At 35.8% G+C, this 21,406-nt stretch overlaps 1 protein-coding gene across 5 annotated transcripts in view; it reads right to left on the bottom strand.

The window, feature by feature from the left end:
- The window catches only part of MON2 (MON2 homolog, regulator of endosome-to-Golgi trafficking), a 124,132-nt gene that overhangs the window by 39,984 nt on the left and 62,742 nt on the right, over nucleotides 1-21,406 (bottom strand). For all 5 annotated transcript variants that reach the window (XM_058742162.1, XM_058742163.1, XM_058742161.1 and 2 more), the window contains 10 exons: nucleotides 19,766-19,847; nucleotides 19,011-19,195; nucleotides 17,731-17,843; nucleotides 10,210-10,314; nucleotides 9,773-9,853; nucleotides 9,621-9,694; nucleotides 9,264-9,354; nucleotides 4,667-4,768; nucleotides 3,427-3,537; nucleotides 1,490-1,665 (listed from right to left, as the gene is read on the bottom strand). In XM_058742162.1, coding sequence (XP_058598145.1) covers nucleotides 1,490-1,665; nucleotides 3,427-3,537; nucleotides 4,667-4,768; nucleotides 9,264-9,354; nucleotides 9,621-9,694; nucleotides 9,773-9,853; nucleotides 10,210-10,314; nucleotides 17,731-17,843; nucleotides 19,011-19,195; nucleotides 19,766-19,847 — 1,120 coding nt within the window. The remainder of the gene's footprint in view (nucleotides 1-1,489; nucleotides 1,666-3,426; nucleotides 3,538-4,666; nucleotides 4,769-9,263; nucleotides 9,355-9,620; nucleotides 9,695-9,772; nucleotides 9,854-10,209; nucleotides 10,315-17,730; nucleotides 17,844-19,010; nucleotides 19,196-19,765; nucleotides 19,848-21,406) is intronic.

Genomic DNA, 21,406 nt, shown 5'->3' on the forward strand with positions numbered 1-21,406 from the left:
TTTATAACTGCACTGTAAATTAGGAGAAGAAATTTTAGCTTGATTTAAGCTATCGCTGGCTTCCTTCCACTTTAATCATCCCAGTATTTTGTAGAATTTAAGGAAATTTACTACTACAAATAAATAAGAAAGATCAATTTTCCATAATAGATAGTCTCAAGCATTTCAACCATACAAAACTCCTCAACTAGTCATCATGTAAGATGGCATGAGTTCTGCTGCAGAATGAGACAAATATATCAACACATCTAATAGACCTTTCCACTGCAATGTTTCACTTTAAACTAAACAAGTCCATTTTGCTCTTCCTTCCGTATTTACTACTTAGTTAATACCACCACCATTCATTAAGCTGCCTAAGTCAGAAATATGGGAGTCATTCCTTATTCTATTTCCTATTTCACCCTTCACCTCTATAGTGAATCTGCTAAGTAGCTCAAATCCATCTCCTCCTGTCTTTTTTTTTTTTTTTAACATTTATTTATTATTGAGAGACAGAGAGAGACAGAGCATGAGCATGGGAGAGGCAGACAGACTGGGAGACACAGAATCCAAAGCAGGCTCCAGGCTCTGAGCTGTCAGCATAGAGTCCAATGCGGGGCTAGAACTCACAAACTGGGAGATCATGACCTGAGCCGAAGTTAGATGCTTAACTGACTGAGCCACCCAGGCGCCCCATCATCTCCTCCTTTCTATCTCTAGAGAGCACTACAGGCTCTCTCATTTCCCCCCACCCCTCCAGGGTACTGTTAAAGTGATAGAGCTCAAATGCACATCACAATGTTCCTTTGCTTAAAACTCCTAAATGTCTCTCAAATGTACTGAGGACAAATCCAAATACATAGTTTATAAAAGCATGTAAGGTCCCTTATAATTTTGGCTCAGTCCCACTCCAGGGACACAGGCTCTTCCCACTGGAATCGTATTCTTTGGAGCATAACAGACTATTCTTATTAGGATCCTAACATAGACCTTGTTCCTTTTCCATAAGATTCTAGTTTTAGAGCAAGAGCTACCCAACTGTGTAATCATAGAAACTAGCAAGCATAGTATTTAGAATATACTAGGCACAGAATAAATGAACAATAAAATTTTAAAAGTCACTTAAAAGCAAATTCTTAGATTTCCCAATATATGCAGAGAAGTCCTAAGTGTTAATTTATATCTTATCAAATATTTATTTTAATAATATAAACCCCAATCTTTGGATGTGTTACAAAATTTTTTAGCTTGGTGCATTTATATTAATTATGAACTTTGTATTCTTGTACAAATGTCAAATAAACAGCAATTTTTCCATCCTTCCAAAACAAAGGTGAGCCCTAATAATTCACTCCAACCAACTGGAGGTAGGATTAAGAAAAAATGATTCTAGATCTTAGACTTAAACAGGAAGGGCATACATAAAAAATTACCACTTCTGCAACATTTTAGGATGAATTCATTCTTTACCTCTATTACTTTCTGGATGTTAGTTTTAAAAACTTACCCTTGATCATTTCTGATTGCTCCCATGACTCCAAGCACTAATGGCCATCCAGGCCCAAGACTGTCTCCCTGACTCTGAAGAATCTGTAACACACATTCTAATTGCTTAAGTCGGATATCTGGATGGTTAATACTGGACATTTCTTTCAATGGGTTCAATAAAAGCAACTGTAGTCTCTGAAAAGAGGGCAGGAAACTAATTAGAAAGAGAAGCTTTATTGTTACTTTTTAAATTTAAATTCACCTCCACTCGGACTATAAGAGTAAATAAAAACTTTTCTACTAAAACAAACACTGATTTCTCTGAAGTAATTAAGAGATTTATATGTCACCTTTTTTTAAAAATAAGAGAAATAAAAACCTATCTTTAACATGTTAAATTTCAGATTAAATGGAGTGACTATGCGTTAAAGGACACTAATTAAAGACCCATATAGAAATTAATCTCAATAAAGGAAATGTGTCTATATACATCTAGCTATATCTGGAGAGAGGAAATAATCCCCAATTTCTAAAACTATCTTTCATAATTTACTCTGTTAATATACATCACGTTTTGTTTGTTTATTTTGAGCAGCAGGCAAAAGTTTATTAGAATATACAATTAGAAAGGAAGAATAGTAGGAAAGCTGTCTTTACAGAGAGGGGACATTCAAAAGTGAATGCCCCTATATCACATACATTTAAATTTAAAATTCTTAATACTACTGGGGCGCCTGGGTGGCGCAGTCGGTTAAGCGTCCGACTTCAGCCAGGTCACGATCTCGCGGTCCGTGAGTTCGAGCCCCGCGTCGGGCTCTGGGCCGATGGCTCGGAGCCTGGAGCCTGTTTCTGATTCTGTGTCTCCCTCTCTCTCTGCCCCTCCCCTGTTCATGCTCTGTCTCTCTCTGTCCCAAAAATAAATAAAAAAAAAAAAAAAAAAAAAATTCTTAATACTACTAAAAAGTGAGTAAGTATGGTACCCATTAACAAAGACAGCGTCAAACGATTAGAATCCACTGGAGTAAAGACAGCATTCTTTTCTAGTCCTTTCAAGACCTGAAAGCACTTGCATCATTTTTACCTGTTTTCTCTTAAAGGATTCATTTATTTCGTTCACTGATTGAAAAAACATTTAAGCTCTCACCTATGTGTCAGGTATTACAGTGAATAGGATTTGGTTAAGGGTTTTCTTTTCAAAAAACTTAAACTGTAACAGGAAAAAAATATGAAGTCACTAAAATTTAAGCTTTGTAAGAACATATATCTTTTCTGTCTTGCTCATCATTCTATTCCAAGAGCTAAATCACTAGGTAGCATCTTGTATGTACTCAGTAACTATGTATTGAGTAAATTTATAGAATACAATCACCATCTTCATTCCTACTCAATCTTCAAACAAAAGAACTTCAGTGGACTTTTAAAAAACCGTATAAGAGATCTATAAATGATTATATGAGTCAGGACAAAGGACTCAAGACAAAAATAAATTGGGGAAGTACAAAGGAACTTTTTAAATTATTTAAAAATAAAAACTTATTTTATTGTACTTGTCTCTTCTACCACTTGCTTTTCTCCCCATGTAAGGATAATTAGAGAAAAAAATTAGGAATAGTTAGGGCCCAAAGCAAGGAGGCTAATAAAGTAGGGCTTCAAAATAAAGTCTTAGCAATGCATGAACAGGGAAACTTCCACAATGGGAGCCCAATTCTAAGTAATTTAGAAGCTTTAATTCTGTGTCATTCACAAGAAGGTTTTCATGATTTTTAATAAAGATAATCCTAAAAATCCAGACATACCAGTCTTCTGTATGATATCCATGGCCTACATATAAAATATTAAACAACACCCATTCTCAGAATATCATCGATTTGATAAATTAAGAAAAAGACTACACATAGGAGAGGATGATTTTACATTAAAAATTTTTTTAAAACAAGGTAACTTTTTTTTTCTTACCTGGTTTTGTGAAAGTGGAGGATCATGACTAAATGTTAATCCTGCTTTAATAAGTGAAGTTAAAGCTTCTGCTCCCCATTCTCTCATTCGAGAGTTTGGATGCTGGCACACCTGAAGACAAAACATTGAACAAAAATTAAATATTTAATTTGTACACTTAAGCTACATATTACACATCAACTGAGAAAAGAAAAATTTAAATATAACATTTTGTATTCTTTCACATTTTAAAAATTATATGAAATGTTCACCAATAAGGGCTGAATAAAAAATTGTATCTAAAATGGAAGTAAGCTTACCTTCTGTATAAGGGGCAAAGGAAGCAATAAAGAGACAGAAAATAAAAGATGAAACTAAACAAGTCACAGAAAAAAAAGGATTTCAAAAAAGTAAATTATATCATCAGAGTAAACAAAAGCAGCAAGCTGATACTAAGGTTCTTAATCAGGCCAACCCTCATAATCAAATAATATGCTAAGATTTTAAAAACTTATTTTTGTGCCATTTGATGAGAATGTCTAGGACAAGAAAATCTGCATTTTTCCTCTATAATAATTCATAAAAGTAATCCCAACAAAATGGGGGAAAAAAATAAAGAAAAGTTCAAGCTCATTTGTTTCTCTTATGAAGAGTAATACCTTTCCTAGCTTACTAAAATAATACAAAATGATCGTGGAAACTAAACCTAAAGTTAACATACACACGCATACTAACAGAAGCAACCATTACTGAGAATCAGCTAATTATTACCAGTCACTCCAACTTGAACACAAGAGTATACAAATCCAGACGAAATTCCCTGGCACTATCTACAATTAGTGATACCACACAGGCTTTTTCCCTTTAGAGAAGAGCTATCTCAGAATCACAGGAAAGGTTATAAAGGAACAGTGTTTATAATGAACTCTCAGCTCCAAATGCCTTAAAGTTTCAGAACTAGCTGAAACTGAGGTGGATCAAGAGACTCTGTAACAAAAGAAAGAGGACCCAAGCTAACAGCTAGAGGAGACTTCAGAGATTTCACTGATGTGTCACCCATTATCAGTCCAAAACACCAACCTATTCCTTCCCCAAGGCAATCATTGCAAAACTTTAGTCCCTAATGAAATACACAGACATAAAGACAAGGGGGAAAAAGTTAATGTTGATTGTTCACATGATCATCCAGAATCCATAGTTCAATGTGTCTGTCTTTATTCTTAACAAAAGTAAATACAGCATTTAAGAAAAAAGAAGTTACCTCAAGTAGATGGCCAGTTAGAGGTCTCCAAAGAATTTCTATTCGGTGCATGTTAACTAGACCAGTTTCTAACAATTTGGCAACAGCAAAAAGAGATGGTTCCTAGAGAGAAAACATATTGCATTTTGATATTGTAAGAAATTTTTAGTACCTCAACTATAAATAAAACTGACGATACTCTGAAAAGCATGACTATAATTAATATATAATTAGTATAAATTAGCAATAATCATAACAGAACCTTAGTTATCATGAGACAAGCCTTTCTGAAACCCACCCTCAAGTATCCAGGATAGATTCTAATTATAAAATTTGGTTAGGAAGAGAATGCTTTCATGAGAAAAAAGTGAAAAATTCAAAATTATTCCAGACATAGAGTGGCTACTCTTCTGACCAGAAGGAAAGATGCATTCTGTTATAGACTAAACTGTGTCCCCTTAAAAAATATCTATGTTGAACCCTACCCCCGAGGTGATGGTCTCTGGAGACAGGGCCTATACGGGGGTAATTAAGGTTAAGTGAGGTAATAAGGTGAAACTCTGGTAAGATAGGATTAGTGTCTTAAGAGACACCAGAGAGCTTCCTGGCGTGCTCTTGAGCACTCCTTCCCACCATGTGAAGACCCAGTGAGAAGACTGCTATCTTTCAAAGCAGGAAAAGAGTCCTCACTTGAGGACCACCATGCAGTGAGAAGACTGCTATCTTTCAAAGCAGGAAAAGAGTCCTCACTTGAGGACCACCATGCTGGCATCTTGATCTCAGACTTACAGCCTAGGCTGATTGATATATATTCTTACTAGTGTAGTCTTCAAATGTCCAGGTTTTATGTGTGAATGTCAGGAAGTATGAAAAAATCCGAAAAGAAACAACAGAGACCAGGGGAAAGAAGTATAGAATCAGGAATGAGGCAGATATTGGAACTGTGAGCTTAGGAAATAACAGAAAAAATACCAGAGACAGGTGACAAACCCCTCTCCTCAGTTGCTAGCATTTCACCAACCAGAAAAGGAATCAGTATTGTTTTAAGACAAATTTGGCCAGGCTGACCTTTGCTGCATGTACTAATGTTACAGGCACCCTAAAAATTTGTGTGGTAGACGAATGTACCATTGTAGAAACAGTATGATACAGTGGTTAAGACTGACATTTGTGAAGTTTTAATTGACTAGGACCTCATTTCAACTATACCACTTAATAGCTATGTAACTTGAATAAGTTACTACTTTCACTAAAATTTTTAAAATTTTTTTAATGTTTATTTAAAAGCAAGAGAGACAGAGCATGGGCAGGGGAGGGGCAGGGGAGGGGCAGAGAGAGGGAGATGCAGAATTCCAAGCAGGCTCCAAGCTCCGAGCTGTCAGCACAGAGCCCGAAGCAGGGCTCGAACTCACAGAACATGAGATCGTGACCTGAGCCAAGTCAGACGCCCAACCGACTGGGCCACCCAGGCGCCCCTCACTAAAATTTTTTAAATCTATACAATGGGGTAAAAATATACAGAGACAACCACATGTTAGAAAGTATCTGGCAGATAATAAGTCCTCATAAATGTTGCCTAGTATGATTTTCTTCTCCTCCTCCTCCTTCTTAGCCCCAACATGGGGCTTGAACTCACAACCCTGGGATTAGGAGTCAGATGCTCTACCAACCGAGCCGGCCAGCCACCTCATTCTTCTGCTAATTCTAACCAGGATGAACACAGGAATTGTGTGGCATTTAAAAAAATGTACAAGTTCAGAGCCTGGAACCTGGTTCGGATTCTGTGTCTCCCTCTCTCTCTGCCCCTCCCCTGCTCACACTCTAATTCTCCTTCTCCCTCTCAAAAATAAATAAACATCAAAAAAAAAATTTTTTTTTTAAATGTACAAATGCCCACACCTCATAACCAAAGATTCTTATTCAGAAAGCCTAGAATGTATTCCCGGCATTTGCATTTTTAAAAAACTCCACAGCAGACTTTGATGCCCACAAAAGTTACAGCCACTAGTGAAGTGGTTAAGAATAAAGCTCTAGAATGAGACCTATGGGGGTTCAAATCCAAGTTCTAACAATTACTAAATATGTGATCCCAGGCAGATTACTTAAACTCTCTATTTTCATATTTCATCTGTAAAAAGGGGAAACTACCGCCAAACCTCACAGAGTTGTTTTAAAGTATTAAATTAAACATTTAAGTGCCTGGCATACAGTAAACTATGAAGAATATTTTTGTCATTGTTATACTGAGTTTGGTAATATGTCTGCACAAGTATCATCCACCACACCTTCTTTCAGGGAAGAATTTGCAAGCTTCATCATAAGCTACTTCTCAACACATTAGCAAAAATTCCTGAAATGAGGACCAAAAATGAGATGACTTTAAATCCACACTAAAGAACACTGATATATATATCTTTCGTTTTAATTTTTTTTAATTTTTTTAATGTTTATTTATTTTTGAGAGAGAGAGACAGAGAGAGAGAGAGATAGCGATCATGAACAGGGGAGAAGCAGAGAGACAGAGAGAGACCCAGAATCTGAAGCAGGCGCCAGGCTCTGAGCTGTCAGCGCAGAGCCCAATGCAGGGTTAGAACTCCCAAACTGTGTGATCATGACCTGAGCCGAAGTCAGATGCTCAACTGACTGAGCCACCCAGGCATCCCAATATATATATCTTTAATCCCTAGAATGTTTAACTCACTCAGAAGAGCTGACATTGTCAAAGTTTTTTTTAATAATTAAGAAAAATATAAAAGTTTCTAATTTTAACATCTGCATATTTATAATAATTTTTATAAAAAGCACAACTGAATAATGAATTGTTCTTTGCCTCCATTTAAACATTTTTTAATATTTTTATAACATTACAACATTAATACATGCAGCAAAGGTCAGCCTGACCATATTTGTCTAAAATTTTTATAGTTTATATTTTTATAAATTTTTATTTCCATTCCACATTCATCACTTCGCTTTATAATATTAAATCCTAAAACAGAGAAACGAGAATCCATTCTCAGGAACATAATCTCCATTCCAACGCATCCATTTTTTCAACATTTGTTCCTTCTAAGCCTCCCTGAAATATATCTGCTCCAACCACTCTCTTGAAATTGTATTCTTCCAGCATAATTATAAACATCAAATCCCTATTTTTCCTCAATTCTCATTGATCTTTGACTTCCTGTAACATTTTTCTTTTGATTTCCATGAACTTGCTCTTTCTTATGTAAATTATACCATTCCTTCAATATCCACCTCCAATAACAAACCAATTCATGTTAATTAATCTTAATTCTTTTAGTAGAAATATGCACTTAGAAACATCTTCTATAATAGGACACTAAAGATTCACAGAGTATGTCTCACATCACTTAGTATCTATAACTATTTATTTAGACTCTTATACCACTTAAACTACCACTTAACCATGAGCCAGTAGTTCACATGCTGTTAGAAAGTAAAAATCTTAAATATCCTTTATATTTCTTAGCACTATCATGTATGCAGTACACATACCATGGTTACTGAGTTAATACGTAAATCTCAAGACATTACCACAGAAACTTGCTCATATTTCATTAAAGTACTCTATTAAAAATATATTTGTGCGTTGAGTTAATCTTAAAGATGCAGGATTATTAAGGATATCAAGAAATTTACTACTTTACTGTATTTTATATTACCCATGCCTTAATTTGGAGTAAAGTATAAAACATATTTTCAAACACCTACATGTTTATGTAATACTCTAACTATATGCTATAGTATATGAAACTTCTCCTTAATAAGACCTCATTGGTTAATCTTTAAATGAGTCCTACAGATGACAAGCCACAATACAAAGAATTATAATTGAAGACTAAGCAGACAACATAATTTTGGATCTTACAGATACATGTTAAACAAGTTACAAAGCTGCATTCTCTGCTTTTTAATCATGTACTAGGTATCTTCACTTACTTGTAAATGGTTACACCATATTTATTTTAAAACATAGAAGGCATTTTACATAATTTCTAAAATATAAACAAATCCATATATTCTTGTGCTGTCCAAGTATAATAGAAAATGATATTCTGATTACAGAAAGAAATGCTCTTGAATGCCAATATTCAAAAGTACTATATTCTATTCATTCAGTCAATAAGTAAAGGAAAAATTTAATTTTCAAGGTAGGGAGAATCATTACCTTTACTAAGAAATGATTAGCTCCTTATTTCCATCCCAATGAAGGCAAGAGAAACTGAGACATATATATATATTGATTGACTTAAACCTTGTATTGTCCCAATCATAAATTGAAATTATAAATATTATTGTGACATTCTATGGAATTCATTTATAAATGTGGTATTACATATATTCTTTTAAAAAATGTTTCTTAAAATATTCAGTACACAACAGAAATGGACACAATTTAAATTTACAATACATTAGACATATCACAAACCACGTCATGTCCTCTTCACTCCCTCTTCAACCTAAATGGCAAAGCTCAACACAGACTGGAAGAAAGTATTAGTCCCACTACTAAAATACTAAGATCACTATGAGTGTACATCTTATTTAACTCAATAATGTACCATATTTAAAACAGAAAGACAGAATATCACACCTTATTATTTCCATAGGCCATATCCATTGCTTCTAGGGATAAGGAGCAAAGTGCATTTATTAAATGATGCAATGATACATCATCAAGATACCTATAATGAAAATGAAGAAGTATGACATTCTGATCTAAAATATACAGCTAATAATATTTATTTCAATTTCAAAAACTGATTCTTTTTTTAAAAAATTTATTTATTGTTTAACTTATATCCAAGTTAGTTAGCATATGGTGCAACAATGATTTCAGGAGTAGATTCCTTAATGCCCCTTACCCATTTAGACCACCCCCCCCCCCCACAACCCCTCTAGCAACTCTCTGTTTGTTCTCTGTATTTAAGAGTCAAAAACTGATTCTTACTGTGAGCTTTCAAACAATCTTGAAAGTATATTGGAAATCACTGGTAAATCTGTCATCACTGCTGTTGTGAGAACCTAAAAGAAGAGTACAATTAAATGTAACATATGAACATATTGAGAAGCACAAATACAGTAAGACTAACTACAGCTTACTGTACTGGGTCCTTCTACAGCTCTCCCAGGTTTCAAGGCACCACCACTACTAGGCTTTAATCCCAGAATCCATACAAGATGCTGTGAAATTAAAGAAAAAAAATAACTAAATTTGTAAAATTGTAAAAACCCTAATAACTAAAATTAAAAGTCATTAGTAACTTTTAATAACTAAAATTAAAATCAGAAGTAGGTTTCCAATAATTAAATTTAAATCGGTAACTGCTATTCATATAAAATACTTAAAACACCAAGCATAGGCAGAACTTAGGCCATTAAGAGAAGCCACATCTTTTTTCTTTTCCAACTTTTCCTTCTTCAAACTTACTGTCTATTCTTTAGGCTTCCCCAAACTACCAACAGGCATTGCTTAATTTAATTGGTAGCACCTAGATATAAAAAGAACACTGATCTTTGACTCAGAGCCTACAACATACCTGTAGGGTCGCCAAGACAAGTTGCCATGATGTTCCAAGAACAGCTCCATGGCAGTGTGCCAAGTTAAGTAAAGTCCTCATACACTGGATATTTTTGGAAGTGAGCTATATTTAAATAAATATATATTTGTAAGAATTGTTATGCATTCTTGTAAAGCAGGATTATCATATTCAAATATTTTTTTAAATAAAAAAACAAATATATTAAGAAAATAGGTGTGGATGGTTTGTATAGAACAAATTAATTTGCTTAAAAATTGTGTTACCATCATTGTTATGATAATGTCAGTTGTCTTCTAAAGGTATCGATCATCCAAGTAAAATAAATAACTATAACAACAAAATCTGACAAACAAAAAGAAAGGTACAGGGGACAGAGTTAACAAGGCAGAGTAGTATAGGGACCCTGAGCTTGTCTTGTCCCTGAAACACAGCTAGATCAGCATCAAGACATTTTGAACAGAAATTGAATAAGAAATTGATCTCATGATAAATGCAACAATTTGCATAATATGAGCCAGAGAACTTGGCAGGAATGTCATGCAGAGGGGTGAAATAGGGGAGAGAAAAACCGTGGAGCTGCAGAGTAGGGTGCCATTTTCACAGAGAGAGGGCAGAGAAAGGGGGAGAATGCAGAGCATCAGGATTGCTCAAAAAAAGCACTCCCCACCCCGACAGAAGCTGGAGAGAAAGAGAAGGAAAGAGTGAGAACACTCACAGGGAACTGGACAAAACATCTGTTCTCCAAAACCATTAATGGAGAGAGGGGAGAGGGTTTCAATACCACCAGGGTTCTATAAACAATGGAGCGCAATGTCTGAAGGTTCAGAGATCAGTGCCTGACGATGCTCCAGTGAGGAAGTAGGGCAAATCCCCAGGAGCAGGCAATGTGGACTGAGGGATCCATGTGCAACACGGAGAGAAGCGGTTCTCCTGTCTGGAGTGCGTTTGATAGAGGCTATCTGTCCTCCCCATTGGCAAAAGTCCCAGCAGACCCTGGAGAGCTGTCACATTTACTGATAGTAGAACAAAGGCACCAGAGTGCAGCAAAACTGGCTGGGGTATGATTTACCAAAAACTCTGAGCCACTGCCACTGCATGATCGCACAAATATTTTCTGGGGAAAGCCAGCATCTGGTGATTGCTCAGCGAAACCCTCCCCCAGAGAATCAGTGCAGGTCAAAGATGAAGGTGTCTATGAAGTATGGGGTTTTGAAACACAGCCCCATCTGAGATAAAACTGTGGAGGGAGGCAGTACCTGGCAGGCAGACAGCTTGGACACAGACAGGGTAAAGGCAAGGAGCAGACAGAAGCCTGATACAAAGGAGGGGTACTTGATCACGCATCTGTGAGGGCACGAAATTCCTAATCCAGAGACTAGAGAGCTGGGTTAAGCTATTTTCACCCCTCGCCCATGCATTCGCAGACCAGGATTGACCCCACTGAGCTAAGCAGCACCACCAAGTGAAGAATACAGCTGATACACCAAGCCCTGCCCACCTGCATCCTCCAGAGACATCCCCCAGAAGACCAGCACAAATCCTATCCACGTGCTTAGTCTACTGACCATAGAGTGCGTCAAAGTTTCAGTTCTAGGGGCGCCTGGGTGGCTCAGTCAGTTGGGCGTCCGACTTCGGCTCAGGTCATGATCTCGCGGTCCGTGAGTTCAAGCCCCGCGTCGGGCTCTGTGCTGACAGCTCAGAGCCTGGAGCCTGCTTCAGATTCTGTGTCTCCCTCTCTCTCTGACCCTCCCCCGTTCATGCTCTGTCTCTCTCTGTCTCAAAAATAAATAAACATTAAAAAAATTTTTAAAAAAAGTTTCAGTTCCAGGGGAAACTGGATTTAACTTTATTCGGGTTTCGTTCTGTTTGCTTGTTTGTTGGTTTGTTTTCTTTGCTTCTGTTTTTGCTTATGCTGTTTTCTTTTTTCTTTCTTTTCTTTCTCTTTCTTGGATACATAAAGAGCAATTTTTATCCTATTTTATTTTATTCTATTATTAAACATTTTTTAATTAATTTAAAATTTTAATTTAATTTAATTTAAAAAATTTTACTTTTTTTCCCCTCTTTTTTCTATCAAACCTCTCTCCACAAGAAGACTGAAATACACCTAAGATCTGGCTTCCTTTATTTGATTTTGTTTTATTTTAATATTACTTTATTATTAACTTTTTTCTTCCTTCAAAATGACATGATGAGAAATTCACCCCAAAAGAAAGAAGAGGAAGAAATGATGGCCAGGATTTAATCAACACAGATATAAGTAAGACGGTCTGAACTAGAATTTAAAACCATGATTATAAGAATACTAGCTGGGGTTGAAAACAGAATAGAAGACACCAGGAAATCTCTTTCTGCAGAAATAAAAGAGCTAAAATCCTGTTAGGATGAAATTAAAAATGCTATAACCGAGATACAATCTCAAATGGATGATATGACGGCAAAGATGGATGAAGCAGAGCAGTGAATCCGTAATTCAGAAGATAAAATTATGGAAAATAATGAAGCAAAAAAAAGAGGGAAACAAAGGCGAAAGATCACCATACAAGACTTAAGAGAACTGAAAGATTTATTAAGGAGGAATAATATTCATATCATAGGAATCCCAGAAGATGAAGAGAGAGAAGAGGGGCAGAAGGTTTATGTGAGCAAATTATAACTAAAAACTTTCCTAATCTGGGGAAGAACACAGACATCAAAATACAAGAAGCACAGAGAACTCCCACTGGACTGAACAAAAACTAACCATCACCAAGGCATATTGTAGTCAAATTCACAAAATACACAGACAAGGAGATGATCATGAAAGCAGAAAGTGAAAAAAAAGTCTTTAACCTACAAGAAAAGACAGATCACGTTCATGGCAAATCTGTCCAAAGAAACTTGGCAGGCCAGAAAGGAGTGGCAGGAAATATGCAACGTGCTAAATTGGAAAAATATGCAGCCAAGAATTATCCAGCAAGGCTGTAATTCAGAATAGAAAGAGAGACAGAGTGTCCCAGACAAACAAAAACTAAAGGAATTCATGACCACTAAACTAGCCCTGCAAGAAATTTTAAGGGGGACTCTTTGGAGAAAAAAAATGAAACAAAACAAAAGAGACCAAAAGTAACAAAGACTAGAAAGGACTGGAAAATGTCACCAGAAACACCACTCTACAGGTAACACAGAGGCACAAAATTCATATCTTTCAATAACCACTCTAAATGTAAGTAGACTAAATCTTCCAATCAAAAGACATAGGTATCATAAAGGATAAAAAAACAAGACCTGATCTATATGCTTACTACAAGAGACTCATTTTATACCTAAAGGCACCTGCAGACTGAAAGTAAGGGGATGGAGAACTATTTATCATGCTAATGGACATCAAAAGAAGGCCAGAGGAGCCATTCTTATATCAGACAAACTAGATTTTAAAACAAAAACTGTAACAAAAGATGAAGAAGGGCATTATATCATAATTAAGGAGTCTATTCACCAAGAAGATCGAACAATTGTAAATATTGATGCCAACTTGAAAGCACCCAAACACATGAATCAATTCATCACAAACATACAGAAAGTCATTAATAATACAGTAATAGTAGGGGAATTTAACACCCCACTCTAGCAATGGACACATCATCTAAGCAGAGAATCAACAAGGAAACAATGACATGCTGGACCAGATAGACTTAACAGATATATTCAGAACATTTCATCCTAAAGCAGCAGAGTACACATTCTTCTGAAGTGCACATGGAACATTCTCCAGAGTAGATCACATAATGGGACACAAATCAGCCCTCGACAAATACAAAAAGACCTATCTCATCCCATGCAGATTTTCAGATCACAAAGCTATGAAACTTGAAGTCAACCACAAGAAAATATTTGGGAAGATCACAAATACTTGGAGATTAAAGAACATCCTACTAAAGAAAGAATGGGTTAACCAAGAAATTAAAGAGGAAATTTAAAAAAGTACATGGAAGCCAATGAAAATGAAAACACGACAGTCCAAAGCCTTTGGGAAGTAGCAAAGGCCGTCATAAGAGGGTAGTATATAGCAATCCAGCCCTTCTTAAATAAGGAAGAAATGTCTCAAATATACAAATTAACCTTACATCTAAAGGAGTTGGAAAAAGAACAGAAAATAAAGCCCAAAACCAGGAGAAGGGAAATAATGAAAATCAGAACAGGAATCAATGCTGAAATTAAAACAAACAAAAAAAAAAAAAAAAAAAAAGGGGGGGGGAACAGATCAACAAAACCAGAAGCTGGTTCTTTGAAAGAATTAATAAAAATAATCAGACTTACCAAAAAGAAAAAGGAAAGTACCCAAATAAATAAAATCACTAATGAAAACAGAGAGATCACAATCAATACTGCAGAAATACAAACAATGATTAGAGAATATTTTGAGCAATTGAATGCCAACAAATTGGGCAATCTGGAGGAAATGTATAAAGTCCTAGAAACATATAAACTACCGAAACTGGAATAGGAAAAAATACTAAATTTGAACTGGCCCATAACCAGTAAAGAAATTCAATCAGTCATCAAAAATCTGCCAACAAACAAGAGTCCAGGGCTGGATGGATGTCCACGGGAATTCTACCAAACATTCAAAGAAGAGTTAATACCTATTCGTTTCAAGCTGTTCCCAAAAATACGATGGACAGAAAGTTTCCAAACTCATTCTATGAGGCCAACATTACGTGATTCCAAAACCAGACAAAGACCCTACTAAAAAGGAGAATTATAGAACAATTTCCCTGATGAACATGGATGCGAAAACTCTCAACAAGATACTAGCAACCTGAATCCAACAATACATTAAAAGAATTATTCACCATAATCAAGTGGGATTTATTCCTGGGATGCAGCGGTGGTTCAATATCCACATTCAACGTGACACATCACATTAATAAAAGAAAGGATAAGAACCACATGATCCTGATGCAGGAAAAACATTTCACAAAATACTGCATTCTTTCGTGATAAAAACCCTCAAGAAAGTAGAGATAGAAGGAACACACCTCAACATCATAAAGGCCATATGCAAAAGACCCACAGCTAATATCATCCTCAATGTGGAAAATCTGAGAGCCTCCCCCCAAAGGTTAGACACATAATAGGGATGTCCATTCTCACCACTATTGTTCAACATAGTACTAAAAATCCTAGCCTCAGCAATCAGACAACAAAAAGAAACAAAGGCATACAAATCGGCAAGGAAGAAGTCAAACTATCACTCTTCACAGACAACATGATACTCTATGTGGAAAACCTGAAAGACTCCACCAAAAAAATGCTAGAACTGATACATGAATTCAGAAAAGTCACAGGATATAAAATCTACATACAGATATTGGCTGCAATTTCTATACACCAATAATGAAACAGCAGAATATCAAGGTATCGATCTCATTTACAACTGCACCAAAAATCATAAAATACCTAAGAATAACCCTAACCAAAGAGGTAAAAGATCTGTATGCTGAAAACTATAGAAAGCTTATGAAAGAAACTGAGAAGAGACAAAGAAATGGAAAACATCATGCTCATGGGTCAGAAGAACAAATACTGTTAAAATGTTAATAATACCCATAGCAATCTACACATTTAATGCAATCCCTACCAAAATAACACCAGCATTCTTCACAGAGCTAGAACAAACAATCCTAAAATTTGTATGGAAGCAAAAGACCCCAAATAGCCAAAGCAATCTTGAAAAAGAAAACCAAAGCTGGAGGCATCACAATCCCGAACTTCAAGATGTATTAAAAAGCTGTAGTCATCAAGAGAGTATGGTACACAAAAACAGACACATACACATATACCATTGGAACAGAATAGAATTAGAATAGAATTAGAATCCAGAAATGGACCCACAGATGTATGGCCATGTAATCTTTGACAAAGCAAGAAAGAAAATGCAATGGAAAAAAAAGTCTCCTCAGCAAATGGTATAGGGAAAACTGATCAGTGACATCCAGAAGAATGAATCTGGACTGCTTTCTTACACCATACACAAAAATAAACTCAAACGGATGAAAGACCTGAATTTAAGACAGGAAACCATAAAAATCCTAGAGGAGAAAACAGGCAACAACCTCTTTGACCTCGGCCACAGCAATTCCTTACTAGACATGTCACTGGAAGCAAGGGAAACAAAATCAAAAAAGAACTGTTGGGACCTCATCAAGATAAAAAGTCTGCACAGCGAAGGAAACAGTCAACAAATCTAAAAGGCAACCAATGGAATGGGAGAAGATATTTCCAAATGACATATCAGATAAAGGGTTAGTATCCAAAATCTATAAAGAACTTATCAAACTAAAAATCCAAAACACCAATAATCCGGTGAAGAAATGGGCAGAAGACATGAACAGACACTTTTCCAAGGAAGACATCCAGATGGCTTACAGACACATGAAACAATGTTCAACATCACTCATCATCAAAGAAATACAAATCAAAACCATAACGAGATACCACCTCACACCTGTCAGAATGGCTAAAATGAACAACAGGTGTTGGCAAGGTTGAGGAGAAAAGGGAACACTTTTGCACTTCTGGTGGGAATGCAAACTGGTGCAGCCACTCTGGAAAACAGTACGGAGATTTCTCAAAAAAATTAAAAATAGAGCTACCCTACAATCCAACAATTGCATACTAGCTATTTATCCAAAGGATACAAAAATGCTGATTTGAAGGGGCACATGCACCCCAATGTTTACCACAACACTATCAACAATAGTCAAAGTATGGAAAGGGCTCAAATGTCCATTAACTGATGAATGGATAAAGAAGACGTGGTATATATAGGGGCACATGAGTGGCTCAGTCGGTTAAGCATCCGATTTCAGCTCAGGTAATGATCTCTCAGTTTGTGAGTTCAAGCCTCTCTCAACAGCTCAGAGCCTGGAGCCTGCTTCGGATTCTGTGTCTCCCTCTCTCTCTGCCCCTCCCCTGCTTGCACTCGGTCTATCTCTCTCAAAAATAAATAAACATTAAAAAAAAATTTTTTTTAAAGATGTGGTATATACATACAATGAATATTACCCAGCAATCAAAAAAGAATGAAATCTTGCCATTTGCAACAACATGGATAGAACGAGAGTATATTGTACTAAGTGAAATAAGTCAGACAGAGAAAGACAAATACCATATGATTTCACTCATGTAGAATTTAAGAAACAAAAAAGAAAAATATAGGGGTAGGGAATGAAAAATAAGATAAAAATAGAGATGAAGGCAAACCATAAGAGACTCTTAAGTATAGAACAAACTGAGGGTTGCTGGAGAGGTGTTGGATGGGGGGAATGGACTAAAGGGGTGATGGGCATTAAGGAGGGCTCTTGTTGGGATGAGCACTAGGTGTTATATGTAAGTGATAAATCACTAAATTCTATTCTTGAAACCATTATTACACTACATGTTAACTCACTTGGATTTAAAAAATAAAAAAAGAAAGGTATAATAATTTTGCTGGGTAGTTAATTGGTAACTAAGGTAAGAAAAGTCCTTCACCATTACTGTTCCTTGAGGCTGGACTGCCAGAGGTTGACCAACTGCCACAACTTGCTGGTGAGATTCACTTGATGGACTTATCATCATAACACTTTGGCCCTGAATGGAATATGCTAGAACACAAAGGAAAGCTTAAATAATTAAGATATACTTTTCACATTATTCAAAGTAATGTTGTATTTTAAAACATTAATCTGATTCAACTAAGTTCAACTATGACACTTACGCAGTTACCTATTATCTATATGCAAACATTTTTGAAATTCAGGAGGTATAAAAACCAATATAATTTAAGCAAATTTTAAGTAATTTTCTAGATAACTTTTTAAAATTATAAAACTTAGGTATACTTTTTCACAAGCAAAATAGAATTAGGACACATTGAGTATTTTAACATATATTCCCAGTAAACTTTTATAGTTAAAGTTAGATGTCAAATCTCACATCTTCAGTCTGAAAACTAAATACCATCTTGAAATATATTTTTATTACATGTAACAAACTTGAGTGTTTTCAAAGTATTGAACAAGAAAAAAAATATCTGAACGTTAAAAGCAGCATTATTGTTCTACTAGTTCGTTGAAAAAAATAAAAACAAAAACAAACAAAAAAACACCACTACTTTTTTTTATTTTTTTTAAGTTTATTTATTTATTTTAAGTAATTTCTAGACCCAATGTGGGGCTCAAACTCATGACCTCAAGATCAAGAGTTGCATGTTTCACTGACTGAGCCAGCCAGGTACCCCAAACCACTATTTCAACAGTATGATATAGTTTACAACAGACTTCCAGATTTATTTTCTTTTTAAAATTTTTTTTAATGTTTATTTATTTTTGAGAGAGACAGACAGTCAAAGCATGAGTGGGGAAGGGGCAGAGAGAGATGGAGACACTGAATCCAAAACCGGCCCCAGGCTCTGAGCTGTCAGCTCAGATCCCGATGCTGAGCTCGAACTCACAAGCCATGAGATCACAACATGAGCCGAAATTTGATGTTTAACCATCTGAGCCACCCAGGCACCATGGAGATTTATTTTCTTTTATCCTCACTATTATTGTTGAAAATTGGTATTATACTCCCTGCACCCCCATTGTTTTAAAGAGATGGAAAAAATTTAAGCTCTGGGTCGCAGACCCAGAGAAGTCTGCAGACTTCTCGCAGAGGTCATAGTCAGAGAGTAAAACAGGTAGGCTTGAACTAGGAATTTCTATAATATTTTCTCTACATAATGTCACATCACTAGATGAAAAAAAACGCCGAGTAAGCTGAAGTCTTACATTTGTTGGAAAGCATGGCTGCGGTGGTGGTATTCAGCACAGTAAGAGCATAATGGGGGGGCAGGGAACCTTTGCATATTGCAGTTATAAAGGCGTCTCTTGAAGTTACAAGGCCCAGTCTTCCACAAAGAGCAGCCATAGTCAGTTCAGCTTTTAAAATATTCTCAGTGGCAGCTTCATCTGTGCTGAAAAGATAAAGTATTGTATTTAATATGATTATGTTTAATTATACTGTAAACATGATGTGCAATTAGGTATTCAGTGGAGTTTTAAGAAAATCTATAGACAAATAACAGCAAAATATACTTAAGGAATTTTAACTAATCAACATAATATCTGAAAATCCGAATTGGGTGAAAGCAATATATAATACATATTTCATTATTGAAGAAAATGGTTAAGCACTCAAAGATTTAACTTAAAATATCAAGCATTTTAAAATCAGTAAATTCTGCCATTCTGGAAAACAAATCAAAGTTACTGATAATCATCATCACTGTAAAAGTAGTAGTAAGGCTTGAAGTGAAAAAAAAAATTCTGTAATTTTAGGACTGGATTTTCCGTTAAAACATTATGACAACTACTCTGGTGGGGAGCAGGGCAAGAATAGGAGGAAGGGGGGAGGTGGCAGAAAAAGAATAATGTCCAAAAACTAATATTAAGAAATAAATCTTAAGACAAATTGAAGTAACAATTTTAATGTTTGTTTCTTATTAACTGTCACATGCAATATAAAAATTATAAAGACTTAATACCTGGCATCAAGAAGGAGAGAGAGAGCAGCAAGTAAACCACACCAGCAGGCATTCACCATTTCTTCCCAAACAGCTCTACTGACTTAAATGACAAAAACACACAATACTTCATGATAACATAGTATTTGACAAAATGCTATTCTAAAACCTCCCTAGTCATATGATGATACATTATATATTCCATCAACAACTCAATTATAATACTAAAATCTATAATATTTAAAATATATTTGAATCAATGAAAACTTAAAAACCACACCAGAGTTTCAGAATTCAAAAAGTTAACTGACTGGTGTGTGTGTGTGTGTGTGTGTGTGTGTGTGTGTGTGTGTGTGTGTAATGTCAGTTCCTTTTCCCTTCCCCTTCATTGGGCCAATCTTTCAGCCTCTGTGATCAGCTAAGAGTGATCAGCTGGTTCAGCCAGGAGATTGGTGATACACACACACACACACACACACACACACACACACACACACATTGGGAATCAAGTAAATAAAGCGAATCCACTGAATAAACTGGGACCAAGTTTTCACTGTTGGAGAAGGTAATTACAAACATGGAAAGTTGAAAATAAACCTTGTAGTATTAAACCAGAACTGGAGAAACCTCATTTACACAGACATTTTTAGACAGGCATTTTTAAAATGTAGAGAGATGTATGCTTGTGTGTGCATGTGTATGCGTGCATTTCTTTTTCAAGTAGTAAAAAGCACACTAGTGCCCATGTGTTAGTTTCCAAATACTATTCTAAACTAAAAGAAGCTAGGGCTCCTTAGATAAATAACTGAATCCTGGGCTTGGCAAGAAAAATCAAAGATGAGTTTAGAACATTTTGTTGTGTCAGATAGTAAGGTAGAGGTCAGAAAATGACAAAAGGACATAGTGACCAGTTTGAAAGGGGTCCCACTGGCAATGTCAGGAACAATCTGAGTGTTAAACCAAATAATGATAATCACAGATTGCAACCCTTCAATAAAATAAAATTCCATTCTGCCATTCTGGGGGAAAAAAAAAAATCAAAGCAACTGATAATCATCATCACTGTAAAAGTAGTAGTAAGGCTTGAAGTGAAAAAAACATTCTGTAATTTTAGGACTGTATTTGCCATTAAAACATCAGGGCAAGAATAGCAGGAAGGGGGGAGGTGGCAGAAAAAGAATAATGTCCAATATATAAAAAATAATATAAATGAATAAATCTTTTTTTTTTTTTTTTTAATTTTTTTTTTTTTTTTTTTCAACGTTTATTTATTTTTGGGACAGAGAGAGACAGAGCATGAACGGGGGAGGGACAGAGAGAGAGGGAGACACAGAATCGGAAACAGGCTCCAGGCTCTGAGCCATCAGCCCAGAGCCTGACGCGGGGCTCGAACTCACGGACCGTGAGATCGTGACCTGGCTGAAGTCGGACGCTTAACCGACTGCGCCACCCAGGCGCCCCTAAATGAATAAATCTTAAAAAAATAAATGGGAGAGAAGGAAAAGCTCTCTTTTATATTTTAGATTAGTCTCAAAATATTTCTCCACAAAAAGTTCATAATTATTCTTGCATTGAAGAAACCAGCCAGACATATTAACCAAATGGTAACATTACCAATAATGAGACATGCTGACACTGTATGCTCCTGACATGTTGATACCC

The sequence above is a fragment of the Neofelis nebulosa genome, chromosome 8 (assembly GCF_028018385.1).
Source record: "Neofelis nebulosa isolate mNeoNeb1 chromosome 8, mNeoNeb1.pri, whole genome shotgun sequence".
In the NCBI taxonomy this organism is placed as follows: Eukaryota; Metazoa; Chordata; class Mammalia; order Carnivora; family Felidae; genus Neofelis; species Neofelis nebulosa.